The 15190-nt window shown below is 38.0% G+C and overlaps 1 protein-coding gene across 1 annotated transcript in view; it reads right to left on the bottom strand.

Moving 5' to 3' along the window:
* STK4 (serine/threonine kinase 4) overlaps nucleotides 1-15190 on the bottom strand; it is a 105953-nt gene that overhangs the window by 82207 nt on the left and 8556 nt on the right. The window contains exons 3-5 of the mRNA XM_033186524.1: nucleotides 10971-11099; nucleotides 7507-7621; nucleotides 2176-2340 (exon numbers count right to left, since the gene is read on the bottom strand). Of these exons, the coding sequence (XP_033042415.1) occupies nucleotides 2176-2340; nucleotides 7507-7621; nucleotides 10971-11099 (409 nt within the window). The remainder of the gene's footprint in view (nucleotides 1-2175; nucleotides 2341-7506; nucleotides 7622-10970; nucleotides 11100-15190) is intronic.

Below are 15190 nucleotides of genomic sequence, written 5' to 3'. Positions count from 1 at the left end.
CCCAGTTAAAAATGGGCAAAAGATTTAAACAGACATTTCCCAAAGATACACCACTGTCCACTAAGCAGAAGAAATGACAATCAACATCATTAGTCATTAGTAAAATGCAAATCAAGACCACAAAGAGATACTACCTCTTACTCACTAGGATAGTTATAATCAAAAACACAAAAAAGAAAATGTTGGCAAGGATGCAGAGAAGTTGGAATCCTCATACCTCAGCAGGAAACATAAAATGGTGAGCCAATTTGGAAACCAGTTTGGCAGTTCCTTAAAAAATTAAACACGGAGTTACCATGTGACCCAGCAACTCTGTGTATCATATGAAAACAAAGGTTCACATAAAAACCTGTACACAAATTTCATAGTAGCATTATTCCTAACAGCCAAAAAGCAAAACAATCTAAATGTTCAACTAATGAATAAGTAAACAAAATGTGCTACAGCCACGATGGAGTATTACTGAGCAATAAAAAGGAATGAAGAATTGATGCATGTTACAACATGGATGAACTCGAAAACATTAAGTTTTCGAAGACAGAAACAAAAGGGCACATTGTGTATGATTCTATTTACACGAAATATTCAGAACAGGCAAATCTATAGTGACAGAAAGTAGATTAGTGGTTGTCAAGGGCTGGGAGGAAAGTGGGGACTAACAGCTAAAGGGTATAGTTTGAGGATGATGAAAATGTTCTGGAATTAGACATTGGTAATTATTGCACAATTTTGTGAATATACTAAACACTAAATTGTACAAATTAAAAGGGGAGAAAAATTCTGCCAAGGCAGGCATTACAGCAATAAGAACACTGTCATTATTGGGTATTCAATCAATTACTAAAATTATTACTAAATGGAATGGATACTCATATATATATACACACAAATAGGTATACCTATATGTATGTGTACATCATATATACATACATACATATGTATATATACATATATGTGTGTACATATATATGTGTGTGTGTGTATATATATACTTTATTTATTTTTTTTTTGAGATGCAGTCTCACTCTGTTGCCCAGGCTGGAGTGCCGAGTGCAATGGCACAACCTCCCAGGTTCAGCCTCCCAAGTAGCTGAGATTACAGGCGAGTGCCACCACATGCTGGTAATATTTGTATTTTTACTGAAGATGGGTTTCACCATGTTGACCAGGCTGGTCTCAAACTCCTGACCTCAAGTGATCCTCCTGCCTCAGCCTCCCAAAGCGCTGGGATTACAGGCATGAGACACTGCACTCGGTCAATATTATATTATATTATAGACCACCAGAGTATGTACTTTTTCAATTTGGTTTCCTTACTAAGATTGTGGTTTAGATAATATTGTCTGGTACTGTTTACTTGTGTTTTAACAACAAAACCTTTTGGAGAGCCCATAAATCATAATATTGAATAAGGTTCTGATTTATTTTAAACATCGAAGCAATTTCTGTGCTGTTACAATACCTGAGATTCCCTAACATGTCCCAGGCAGACTTATAATAAAAAAAAAAAAAAAAAACTGTACATAACATCAGTTCTAAACATACACTATACATATTCATTCTACCACCCAAGAAAACCACTTGATATGTAATATTGTTGCAAATTTTAGAGTATACCTCCCTAGAACTGTTTCTATTTTTCTATATATACTTTCATATATACTTATATATTTTATAGAATCAAATAATTCTGGACTTCCTATTTTGAAAACAAGTTTTTTTTTTTTTCTTTTTTCACTTCCACGCACTAGTTAGGCAGAATAATCAAGAGACTGTATCCTGGACTCAAACGAAGAGTGTTTCAGTACAGTAACTGCCTAGTACTACCTGGAAGTTGAATGAGATGATGCTATGTCTTAGTCAAGGAAAGCAGTTTGGACTTAATTTTTCTTTCTTTTATAAATATGTTGATGTAGTCCACTAGAGTAATCTATCATTTCTTATTTTATTTTTCATCTTTATAAAAGTTAAACAAAGTTAAGCTATGTGACCTGAACCCCAGGAAAAGATCTAAAATAACTTATGGACTAGCTCTTTTGTAACCTATTGGCAGATTCTATAATTTCTTACTAATACAATTAAGTCAAGTATTATATTTTTAAAATAGGTAAATAAAAGGAACTGCTTCTCAGGACAGAACTGAAAATTATCAACACAAGTAATATTTTTACTTACTGTAAGTTGACCTGCTACCCCAAAATCTGCAAGCTTTGCGTGTCCTTCTGTATTTAGCAAAATATTTCCTGCCTTGATATCTCGGTGTATTTTTCTCATAAAATGAAGGTATTCAAGTCCCTTAAGAGTTGATTGTAATACTGTAGCTATTTCATCTTCTGTTAACTGAAAAAAGAGTAAGAGTTCGAATTCTATAAGTTTACATCAGCACATTAGAAAAAGGAGAAAAATTCAGATCCAAACACCTTTCTTTAATAGAAACAGATCTTATTCAACCTGTGAACAGCATTTGACTGTTTATACCATAGATACACTGATCACTCCCAAAGCTATATTTCTATACCAGATCTCCCCTCACTCAGATTTATGTATCTGCCTACACAGCATCTCCAATTAGAATACCTAGCCAGCATCATAAGCATAACATGTCAAAATCAAATTCTATGTCTACCACCTTACCCCTCTCCCTCGATCCATCCAACCTACTCTACTTCTCCCACAGTCCTCTCTCTCTCAGCAAAAGGAAACTTTATTCTTTCAGTTGCTCTGGTCAAAAACCTTGAAGTCATCCTTGACTTTTCTCTATCTTCGAAATACTGTATATCCAAATACACCCTCTGTAATCACCATGGTCCAAGTCACCATCGTGTCCTGTCTGCACTATTCTTATGATCTCCTGACTGGTTTCTTTGCTTTTGCTCTTGACACTCTAAGATATATTTTCCACACAGAAGCTATAATTAAAAAGTAAGCCAGAGTCAAAACCTACCAATGTCTTCCTAACTCACTTAAAATAAAAGTCAGTCCTTACCAAGGCTTTATATGATCTGGCTCCCAGCTACCTCTTTAACTTCATCTTCTACCACTTTCTACCTTGCTCAATCTGTTTCAACAAGGGCTTGCTTCCTTGCTGTTCCTCAAACACTCTAAGCACACTCCCCTTTCTGGGCCTTTTCAACTGCCTATTCTCTTCATCCTGATGTCTATCCAATTTGCTTCCTCCGTTTGCAATCTGCCCAAATATCACCACCTCAGAAAATGGACAGGACTTTCTTACTCATTTCTAGCTCATTCTCTATTCCCTTAAATTACCTTGTCACTGCAGTATACTACCATCTGACATATTACCCATTATTTATCTATTTATGTGATGTCTTCCCTGCTGGAAACACAAGCTTCTAAAAATGTCTGATTTGTTTACTTTTGTTTCCCTAATACCAATAAAGCCACCTGGCACATAGTAGGCACTGAAAAAAATATCTGTTGAATGATGATAAATAAACGAAAGTTAGAATGCTAGAAACTAGTATAGAATGTCTCATCTGTCCAATATAGACTTTCTGCAGACCCAACACCCGTCCTAAACAAACTCAATCTATCACCAAACTGTTACACAGTTCCCCTTCTGACGAACAACTCACACGTGAAAAGGAGTGTGCTCTGGTGCAAAAACTGTAGGATTTGGGATTAGGAAGATGTAGCCTTTACTCCTGGCTCTACTTTCATGTGACTTAAGCAAGTTACTGACGTTCTCTTAGCCTGTTTCCCAATCTATAAAATAGGAATATAACTTTTTCTTTAAGAGTGTCATGAAAATCAATTAATATAAGGTGTCATAATTTAACACCTATGATATTATCAATCAATATTTAGTAAGCACCATATACTATGCTAATAATATGAAACACAGCCAAGCACAGTGGCACACGCCTGTAACCTCAGCACTTTGGGAGGCCGAGGCAGACAGATCACTTGAGGCCAGGAGTTCAAGACTAGCCTGGCCAAGATGACGAAACCCTATCTCTACTAAAAATACAAAAATCAGCTGGGAGTGGGGGCAGGCGCCTGTAATCCAGCTACTCAGGAGGCTGAAGCAGGAGAATCACTTGAACCTGGGAGGTGGAAGTTGCAGTGAGCTGAGATCGTGTGCACTCCAGCCTGAGTGACACAGCCAGATTCTTTCTCAAAAATATATAAATAAATAAATAAAGGCTAACTGTTACTAAGTGTTTAATCTATGCTAAGCACTATGTTTGTAATCTCATTTCATCCTTATAACAACTAAATGAGGTGGAAGAACTATTATTATCATCATCATTTTATACATAATGAAGCTGAGGCACAGACAAGTTAAGTCATTTATGCCAAAGGTCACAGAGAAATGATAAAGCTTTCACTCAAGTCTAGGCAAACACTATTGGCAAGGTAGTAGGCTAGAGTCTGGGGTACCTTCTGTAGTGGAAGAGAACAAAGCTCATGACTTGACTTACCACCTCTTTATTCTAACCAGCTAAGCTAATCAGTTAAAGTAGCACTGCCTAATAGAAATATAATGGGAACCACAAATATAATTTTTCATTTTTTAGTAGCCACACTGAAAAAGAAACAAGCAGGCGCCGTGGCTGGTGCTGTAATCCCAGCTACTCAGGAGGCCGAGGCACAGTAGTTCCAACATACAGTGACCTATGATCACACCACTGCACTCCAGCCTGGGCAATAGAGCAAGACTCTATCTTTAAAAAAAACAAAAGAAGAAGAAGAAGAAGAAGAAAGAATTAATTTTGATAATCTGCTTTACTTAACCATATTTATCCAAAATATTATCACTCCACCATGTCATCAATATGAAAAAATTAAAGACTTTTGTTTACAATATTTTTGGCAATAATTCTTCAAACTCTGGTGTATATATTTACAGCATATCTCAGTTCAGACTAGCCACATTTTAAGCCCTTAATAACCACATGTGGCTAGTGGATATCATGCTGGACAGGGCAAAGTTATAATATCTGGCAAAATAACATGTAGTAATTAAAAATCAGCACTTAGGCTGGGCACAGTGGCTCATGCCTATAATCCTAGCACTTTGGGAAGCCGAGGCAGGCAGATCACGAAGTCAGGAGATCAAGACCATCCTGGCTAACACGGTGAAACCCCGTCTCTACTAAAAATACACAAAAAATTAGCCAGGCATGGTGGCGGGTACCTGTACTCGGGAGCACAGTTACTCGGGAGGCTGAGGCAGGAGAATGGCATGAACACAGGAGGCACAGCCTGCATTGAGCTGAGATCACACCACTGCACTCCAGCCTGGGCAACAGAGTGAGGAGACTCCGTCTCAAAAAAAAAAAAAAAAAAAAAGCACTTAGAAATTAAGTTAAAATTTACTTAAATATAATAACCTACTATTACGACGGCAAAAAAAACAACTAAAAGTGCCATCAAAATTAACTTTGGACTGGTTTAAAACACCTGAAATAAATTGACTTAATGTTGCATATAAGAAGCCCTGAAGTCCAATGTTTAATTCAATAAATTATTCCAGTTTTAGAACTTCTTTACATATATCTTATGTTAGGATATTATTCCTAAAGAACTTGCTATTTGATTAAGCAAACACACTAATTCTGAATAATGTAAATTAAGAAGATAGTATATGAATAATCCAAAAGTTATAACTCAGTTTTAAAACACCCTTACCTTATAATTTATGTAGCACCTCACAATTTACAAAGTACTTTTACATATTTAAATTAATTTTCCCAACTTTGCAAATATGTAATATAGGTATTATTATTATTAGTTTTCTTATTAAGACAAACTAAAGGCTAAGATTTTTCCTGCTTCTTCTCTTATCCACACACAATGTACACAGAGGTCAGAGTTATCTTTTTTATTTTTTGAAACAGAGTCTTGCTCTGCTGCCCAGGCTGCAGTGCAGTGGCGCAATCACAGCTCACAGCAGCTTTAACCTCCTGGACTCAAGCAATCCTCCCACTTCAACCCCCAACACACCCCAAAAGTTAGCTGGGACTACAGGCGCATGACACCACACCTGACTAATTTTTTTTTTCTTTTTTCTTTTGTAGAGACGAGGTCTCACTATGTTGCCCAGGCTGGCCTTGAACTCCTAGGCTGAAGCAACCTCCGCCTCAGCCTCCCCAAGTGCTGGGATTACAGGCATGAGGTACCACACCCAGCCCCAGAGTTATCTTTCCAAAACATACATCAGATGGCTCACTCACTTGCTTAGAATCCAGCAATGGTTTCCTATCATACCTGGGATAAAATTCAAACTCATTCCCATGACCTACAATATCCAGTACAATCTAGCCCTGCCCACCTGTCAAACCCCATCTCCTACAGCTTCTCCTTTGCCTATTCCCTTCTAGTCACGGTAGCCCTTCTATCATTCAGACATGCCAAACTCATTCCGGCCTCAAAGTCTTTGCACTGGTTACTGCCCACCTACAATGTTCCTTCAGGACTCTTAGCTCCTTTTTGTCATTTGAGTCTTCCTGTAAATGTCACCACTTCTGAGTGACCTTCCTCAACTACTCTAAAAATAGCCCACCAAACAGTCTCCACAACTTTACCATCACTTCATCCTCATTCATTTTCTTCATAGTATATATCATTATTATATCTGTTCTATTAATAGTTACCATTAATTTGCTTTTGTTGCCCTATTCCAAAGTGCACTATCATGACAGCAGAGTTGTCGTCTGTTTTATTTACTATTAGATTCCTCAGGCCTAAAGCAGTGTTTAAGAAATATTTACTGAATGAATACATAAAGAGATTAAGTAACTGAACCAGAACTAGAACCCATGACTCTTAGGTCTTATACTGGCAGCCACAGTAACAGCAAATAATCTTTCATAAGGGGATTATTCTCTGATTAACCCGAAATAGAGGAAGTTATAACATGCTAGGTAGAAGCAGAAACCCAAATCCAAATCCAAATTTAAACATTTAGAATTCATTCTATAACTAAGATTTAACAGTCACTTTTTTCCCAGTAAGAAATAACCAAAGCATGCTAAAAATCACTGGACTAAATTGGTGTCAAAACCACCACATTGCCAGGCATGGGGGGTCACACCTGTAATCCCAGCACTTTGGGAGGCTGAGGTGGGAAAATTGCTTGAGGCCAGGTTGGGAAACATAGTGAGACCCTGTCTCCACACAAAAAAAAAAAATTAAAAAACAAAACAAAACATGAGCCTGGCATGACGGTACAAGTCTGTAGTCCCAGCTACTCAGGAGCCTGAAGTGAGAGGATCACTAGAGCCCAGGAGGTAGAGCTATGACTGTAGTGAGCTACGGCTGTGCCACTATACTCCAGTCCGGGTGACAGGGGACTCTTGTCTCTTAAAAATAAAAAGCTGTCACACTTAGGAGACATAAAAGAATAAAGACAGAAAAGAACCATGGAAAAGGAGAAATGTGACAGTCGTCTCTCTAGTAGGAGAATGCACTGAAAAAGAGGCAGAGAAAAGATGGCATAAGAAACTAGCTCAGCTGCATTGTTCTAGAAGGTAAACCTACCGTTTTATTTCGTAATCGAATGATATCAGATACAGAACCAGCCCCACAGTACTCCATAACGATCCATAAGTCTGTGTTCTTAAAATAACTGCCATAGTATTTGACTACATGAGGGCTAGAGAGAGAGAGACAATACAAATTAATAAAATGGCCTTCAAACATCTCTTAATTCATGCTATTAAGTATATAAAAATTAATTCCTCATCTGGAAAGATCAATTATTCATAGTTAAGGATAAAATGGGCAACCTCCTGATAAGAATGCAAAATGGTATCGCTTTTCTGGAGGGTAATAAATCACAGAAGTATAAAAAATTGGTGGCTCCTTTAACCAGCATTTCTATGTCTACAATTTACCCTCAAAAAAGAATTATAAATGTTCAAAAAGCAACAGTTACCGTCATAGCACTACTGACAAAAGTAGAAATTTAGATAACATCTAAATGTCCATCCAACATTAGGGAATTTATTTAAGAACTAATGATACAGGGCTGGGTGCAGTGGCTCATGCCTGTCATCCCTACGCCTTGTGAGGCCGAAGTGGCAGATTGCCTGAGCTCTGGAGTTTGCGACCAGGCTGGGCAAGATGGTGAAACCCCGTCTCTACTAAAATACAAAAAATTAGCCAGGGAGGGCAGCGTGCACCTGTAGTCCCAGCTACTGGGGAGGCTGAGGCAGGAAAATTGTTTGAACCCGGGAGGTGGAGGTTGCAGTGAGCCGAGATGGTGCCACTGCACTCCAGCCTGGGCGACAGAGCAAGGCTCCATCTCAAAAAAAAGAAAGAATGATATAGACATATAATAAAGTATCATGAATCCATGAAAAATGCTATAGAGGAGTATATGAGAAGACATCGTGTTTACAAAAACAAACAAACAAAAAAGCACGCTACAAAACAGTAATGATTGTAAAATTCCAAAGAGATTTGGAAGAATATGTGTATCAAGGAGTATTTAAGAATGATGATTTTGGCCAGGCACGATGGCTCACGTCTGTAATCCCAGCACTTTGGGAGGCTAAGGCGGGCTGATCACGAGGTCAGGAGATTGAGACCATCCTGGCTAACACGGTGAAACCCTGTCTCTACTAAAAATACAAAAAATCAGCCAGGCATGGTGGCGGGGCCTGTAGTCCCAGGTACTTGGGAGGCTGAGGCAGGAGAATGGTGTGAACCCAGGAGACGGAGCTTGCAGTGAGTCGAGATCATGCCACTGCACTCCAGCCTGGGCAACAGAGTGAAGAGACTCCATCTCAAAAAAACAAAAAAAAGAAGAATGACGATTTCTCCAAAGGGAAAAGTGATTTTCTTTTCATTTGAATTCTTCTAAGAAGTCATATGCACTTTGTAATAAAAACATACACACATTACAACCTATTATAAATAAAAAATGTTCAGTATCAAACCTGGAATTTTAGGTCTCAAACTGGAAGAGAGACACCTAACAAGAAATTTCAGAGAAAAATCAAATATCCTATTAAAATAAAATAATGTGCCCTCTGAGAACTGCCAGCTTTAACTGGCTAGATGGTTATCATGGCCAAATAAAGTTTCATAACAACTGATGCTAAAACCAAATTGACTTCATTAACTCGGAACTCAGAATTTCCTCTTCAAACCTTGGGAAATATGCCAGTGACAAGGACAGCAAAACATACACACACACACACACACAGTCACAAGGATAGCAAAACATACACACACACACACACACATTAAATATTAATGAAAAAAGTGACTAAGGTAAATATCAACACATTTACTCTCCCTGTAATACAGTACTGACAGGAGTTAAATACTGCAGGCCATTACTATCAAGTATTTACTACTGAAATATGTTCTCTATAGTCTTGCATTGTTGGCTAGATTCTCCTCTATACATATGTGTGTGTGTGTGTGTGTGTGTGTGTGTGTATATATATATATATATACTTAGCCTGTCCAATTAGTCTATAAGCTCCGAGAGCACAAGGGCTCTGCTCTGTATTTCACTGTATTCCTTACAGTGCTTAGCACAGGAGAGACTCTTCAAAATATCTCTTCTTTAATTAAAGACATTTCCATACTCTGTTTGGAACACAGCTCCTACACAGTCTATTGAAAGTGACTAAGTCCCAATTTGCCAAATGGAAAGAACTTCCAAAATGTATCTGAAAAAGGAGCAAAATGGAAAACTGCCACCTTCATCTGGTCAATCCAATCAAGAAAAATGGGGATTTTATCTAGTAGACAATAATCACAAAAAAAGAAGGAAAAATAAAAAGGAGGGAGAAAGAAAAGAAAGGACTACATTCCCAAGTCTGTGAGACCGAAAGGCTTCTGGACTAATTTTCTGGTAGGTAGCCCCACCTAAACCCTAATGTAGAAGTTTTGCAAACAGGGGGTACTAAGTTGATCTGCTGACCAAAAAGCCTTCAGAAGAATGAATGCAGCTTCAACTGAGAGAATTTCTCATCCATCTTCAACTAATTAGAACTGGCATTGCCCCATAACTTTGTGTTTGTCTCTAATCTAAATAGTGCTGGGGAAGCCTGCCCTATCAGTGACCAACCCGTGTTGTCATGGAATTTCAGAGCAAACCACGTGGTTTTCTGTGGTCGTCTTTTGGTCTGACTTCCTGCTTACAACATTTGACAAATCTTAGTTCCTCAAAAATAAACACTTAAGTACTCTCAGCTAGAATAATTTTTTTTAATGTGAAGGAACAGACAGTAGTATATACATAACTACTCTTTTTTTTTTATAGATTTACCTGATATTCTAAGGTTTCTAGAACTAAAAAACATTTGAATTATCTGTTCCTAGCTATCTCTGCAGAAATGTTTTCTCAATAGGAAGTAAAAAAGATCACTATCACAAAAAAAAAAAAAAAACCAAGCACCACCTTCTGCCTCTTTTTCCTAGTGTCTAAAAGGACTCACTGAAAAAAAGAAAAAAACCAGGCCCGGTGGCTTACTCCTGTAATCCCAGTACTTTGGGATATGGCCAAGGCAGGCGGATCATTTACGGTCAGGAGTTTGAGACCAGCCTGACCAATATAGTGAAACTCTGTCTCTACCAAAAATACAAAATTAGCTGGGCGTAGTGGCACATGCCTGTAGTCCCAGCTACTCGGGAGGCTGAGGCACAAGAACCTGGGAGGTGGAGGTTGTAGTGAGCCGAGATTGCGCCACTGCACCCCAGCCTGGGCGACAGAGTGAGACTTTGTCTCAAAACAAAAAAAAAAAAAAGAAAAGCTGAAAAAAAACAAAAAAACAAACGCCATGCATAAACATTATGGAAGTTTAGCTACAAACATAACCATTCCATTTTCATCATATTTTTTTCTGAAAAGAAAATGCAGCGATTCCATCGAATTCTCCCTTCTGCAAAATATCTAAGTAAATGTGTCTCTAGGTGTCAAACTCTAAACAATCACAGCAAATTCAAAACCACATTCTCCCCAAAGGAAGCCCACAGGCCTTTACCTGTCACATTGCTGCATTATAGAGATTTCTTTGATTATCTCCTGCAGGTCTGATTCCACAGGAACTTGCTTAATAGCAACAATCTGACCTGTCTCTTTATGAATAGCTTTGTATACGCTGCCATAGGACCTATATATTTGGGAGAAGAAGAACATTTATAAAGTCAAAGCAAGCCAAGACATAAGAAGTGGTAAAACACAAGCAACTGATAGTTCTAACATATATCCCTAAGGGCCTAATACATATATACTTGCAAAACTAAGATAGCTGAAATACTTTGGGGGAAAAAACTGTCAAGAGAACTACAAGAAAATGGCATCTTGAAAGCTTCACATTCAAAACTGTAAAGAATGTATTATTATGGCATGGTAATATAGTAGCTGTCATGCACTTCACGCCTGCTATCTGCTAGAGACAGTACACCATCTCAATTCAACTTTATAAAAAACGAAGATGAGATGATTATCCCTATTTTACAGGTAAATGTTAAAAGGTTCAAAGGAGTTTATGATTTGCCCAAAGTCACATAAGTTATCAGTCCAGGATTTGAAACCAGTGTGCTTTCAGTCCAGTATTTGGACCCAGGTGTGTCTGAAAACAAAGCTTACATTCTCTCCACATCTATACTGGGGTATGATATGGAAGTGGCAGTCTTTGTTTTATTGCATTCACTCTAGTACCACAAGATCTTTCTATCCTTGCTCCTCTTACTTACAATAATACTTAAAATATTATGGAAACTAATTAAAATCTAAGCCTGTTTAATGTTAGTATCAAGTAAACACAGCACACATACTCTTTGCTTCCTACTCCATCTTCCCTTAACAGCTTAATATCAAAATAAAGTTTATGTATCTAGTCAATTTGGAGGCTACAAGGCCACTAGATTTTGAAAGTAAAGATGCTGGATTTGAGTCCTACCAACACTAAATTTAGCTATCATTCACAAACACCTTATTAACCTTGTTGTACCTGAATTTTCTCATCTATAAAATGACAATAACACAAACTACCTTACAAGATGTGATGGTATCTCATTTGACCATCACAAATGTGATGGTCACTTTATACAGATAACATTTTCATTGGAATCCTGGGCAGCTGTCAGTGAAATAATACTGAGTAAACTATCTTTCATATTTCCCAACACACCTGTATCTTCACACTGTCTTGGTAGAAAAAAAAAAAAATCAAAATAACAGTGCCACCTACTATGTCAAAGTAGAATACTCTAACTGCCAAACAGATGCTCATGAACTGTTTCAATGTGAAAGTAACACAAAACTTTTTAAATCTATGTAGAGCACATAAACACATGTCCATTCCATTAGAAGCTGTCATACTTGCAAAACTAGCATAATGATCCTTAAATATGACACCAAATAATTTTTGCCAGAGAGAGCCAACTGTTGAGCATGTGTGAACAACTCAACCACTGTCTCTTCTTCCTTGCTAAAATAACCTAATTTGTTACAGTGATGTGCTTGATCCCAGGAGATATACCATGGTAGTCCAAGCCACTCACAGAATTCCTATTCCCTTCTGCCAGTGACTGAACTAGTGGCAAACATGTCACCCAGTTCTGGCCACTGAAACTTGAAGATAATTCTGCTGAAGGGTTTCTGGGAAAGACTTTCTTCCCTGGTAGGAAACAAGCACACAAGAAGGTCTAATTTCCACCTGCCACTTCCCTTCCTACTTTGGTTACTGCCATGTGAGGAATGATGCTTAAAACTAATGGAGCCATTTGAGACTATGAGAAATACCCAGATGTTAAACCATTGTCAAGCCAATTAACCGCTTCTCGAATCTCACACTCCCAGATGTATTATTTAGTTCTTAATGTCTTTATTGTTTTAGTCACTGTTTGTTGGGTATTGTTACTTCCATCCAAAGGCATTCTTGATAAATTAGCTCCTATATGTCTGAAACTGTATTTATTTCACCTGCACTCTAGAATGATAGTTTGGTTGGATACCAGATTGACAAAGGCTTTCCCATAGCACTGTTGTTGCAGTGTTCCAACATCAATTGTGGCTGAGAAGTCTGCTTTCATCAGATTATCATTTTCCATGGGTAATCTCCCCATAGCTTGTAAGGTTTCCTTTGTCCTTAACAGCCTACTATTGTACTGTAATATAACTAGGAGTTAATCTGGCACTTCATAAGCTTCTTCAATCTGAGGGCTCGTGTCTTTCCTCAAGAGCGAAAAACTCTCAGCATTATTCTTTGATTATTTCCTCTATCACTTCTAGGATCTTCTTCTAGAATTCCTACCAAAACTGTATCAGACCTCCTCAATCTATGTTGTCTTCCTGGTTTCCAACACTGTATTTCTCCGTTCTGCATGTTGTGATGAGTCTCATTTCTATCTTTCAATTCACAAATTCTCCTTTCAGTTTGTCTAGTTTACTGTTTATCCAATTTATTGGGTTTTTAAAACTTCAATTGTTGTAGTTTTCATTGTCCAGATTCCCAACTTTTTATCTGCCTTTGGGCAAATGTGTTAATAATCATGTTAATAATCTGATGCTCTTTAAAAATGTTATCTCCTCCTTGATCTTTTTGAAAATTATAATCATAATAAATCCTTTTTGAGATTGCTCCATTATTTCTTTTTCCTTCAGTGTGAATTCTCCCATTCTGCTGATTATCTCCCATCATGGCAGATTTCCTTGCATGGATTTCATTTTATCTTGAATGATTTTCCTCTATACCACACTCACTGTCAGATGATTCCATGGTTTTCTCAGTACAGTCGTCTGGGATATACAACTTAAACCAGGTCTTACATTCAGAGTTTGGGGTTTTTGCCCTTCAAGATACCATACTTAAATACAACCCAGGCTCAGTTCCTATTATCGAACCAGTACATCTACTTTTTCCCCAGGCCATAGGCAAATGACACTTTCTGGTGGTAGTCAGGCAAATTTATTTCAGCTTTAGTTCATAGATCAAGAGCTGAGTTCCAGCCCCCAACTTCATGCAGGAAGCTCAAATGCAATCTCCTGACAAGGATAAGGCATGCTTTAGTCTCCACTGATTAGATTTCTTTCCTATCCCTTGTCCATAGCTGTCTATATATCTTTATATTTAAAATAATTTTCACTCATTATTCTTATGTATTAGAAAGTTCTCTGCATACAGTCACTCAGCAATCTTGACCAGAATACTCTCCATACCTCCCTAAGCATCCTGATAGCAAGGAAAACTCTGATAGCTCATATGAAATTAAGATTCCTGATTCCATATACTGCATTTACAGTAATCTGAAGGGGGGGAGGGGTTAGAAGATTTCAGGACTCATACAAGCAAGTCCCTTAAAACTTGATTCCCTTCAACAAAATGAGATGATTCAATGAATTACAACTGACAGCAGAGAATGGAGAAGTACGTGTTTTACATAAGCCATCCAAGGCAGGGATCTATATAGAAAAATGGAAATACTACAGTATCTGAGGCCAAATTAACCAGGTACAAGTCTTAATGACAGCACTCATTGTTTATGAAACCATGGGCAAGATGCTTTTGTTATCATTCTACGATAAAAACTTAAATGAGTCAATGTGTACAACTTGAACCAGAAGAAAAAAGGTGCTAGGCTCCACTTGAAAACACTTCCCAAGTGCTCTCCACTCATCCTGGTCTGGAGCTTTGGCTCTACTCTGCCGCAGATCCATATGACCCTCATAACACAGAATGATATTGCAGCTTCCAGAATCCAACAGTTTTTTTAGCCAGAGCTCACTTCACAAGATACAAGTCAGTGAGAATTCACAAACCATTCATTCTCCAGAACAATTTAAGAATAGCATTGGCCAGGCGTCAATCACATCTGTAATTCCAGCACTTTGGGAGGCTGAGGCGGGCAGATCACGAGATCAGGAAATCAAGACCATCCTGGCCAACATGGTGAAACTCCGTCTCTACTAAAATACAGAAAATTAGCCGGGTGTGGTGGCGTGTGCCTGTAGTCCCAGCTACTCAGGAGGCTGAGGCAGGGAAATTGCTTGAACCTGGGAGGCAGAGGTTGCAGTGAGCCAAGATTGTGATATTGCACTCCAACCTGGTGACAGAGCAAGACTTCATCTCAAAAAACAACAACAACAACAACAAAAAGCATTGCATCACATGTTTGGAAAAAAAGTATAGTGAAGGTCTTCCTTCAAAATATTTCTAGTTAAATGAGGCTTGCTTAGGTTCATTCAGTCAGAACAACA

Source organism: Trachypithecus francoisi, unplaced genomic scaffold, assembly GCF_009764315.1.
Source record: "Trachypithecus francoisi isolate TF-2019V2 unplaced genomic scaffold, Tfra_2.0 Lachesis_group21, whole genome shotgun sequence".
In the NCBI taxonomy this organism is placed as follows: domain Eukaryota; kingdom Metazoa; phylum Chordata; class Mammalia; order Primates; family Cercopithecidae; genus Trachypithecus; species Trachypithecus francoisi.
This window is presented reverse-complemented; position numbering and strand designations above follow the sequence as displayed.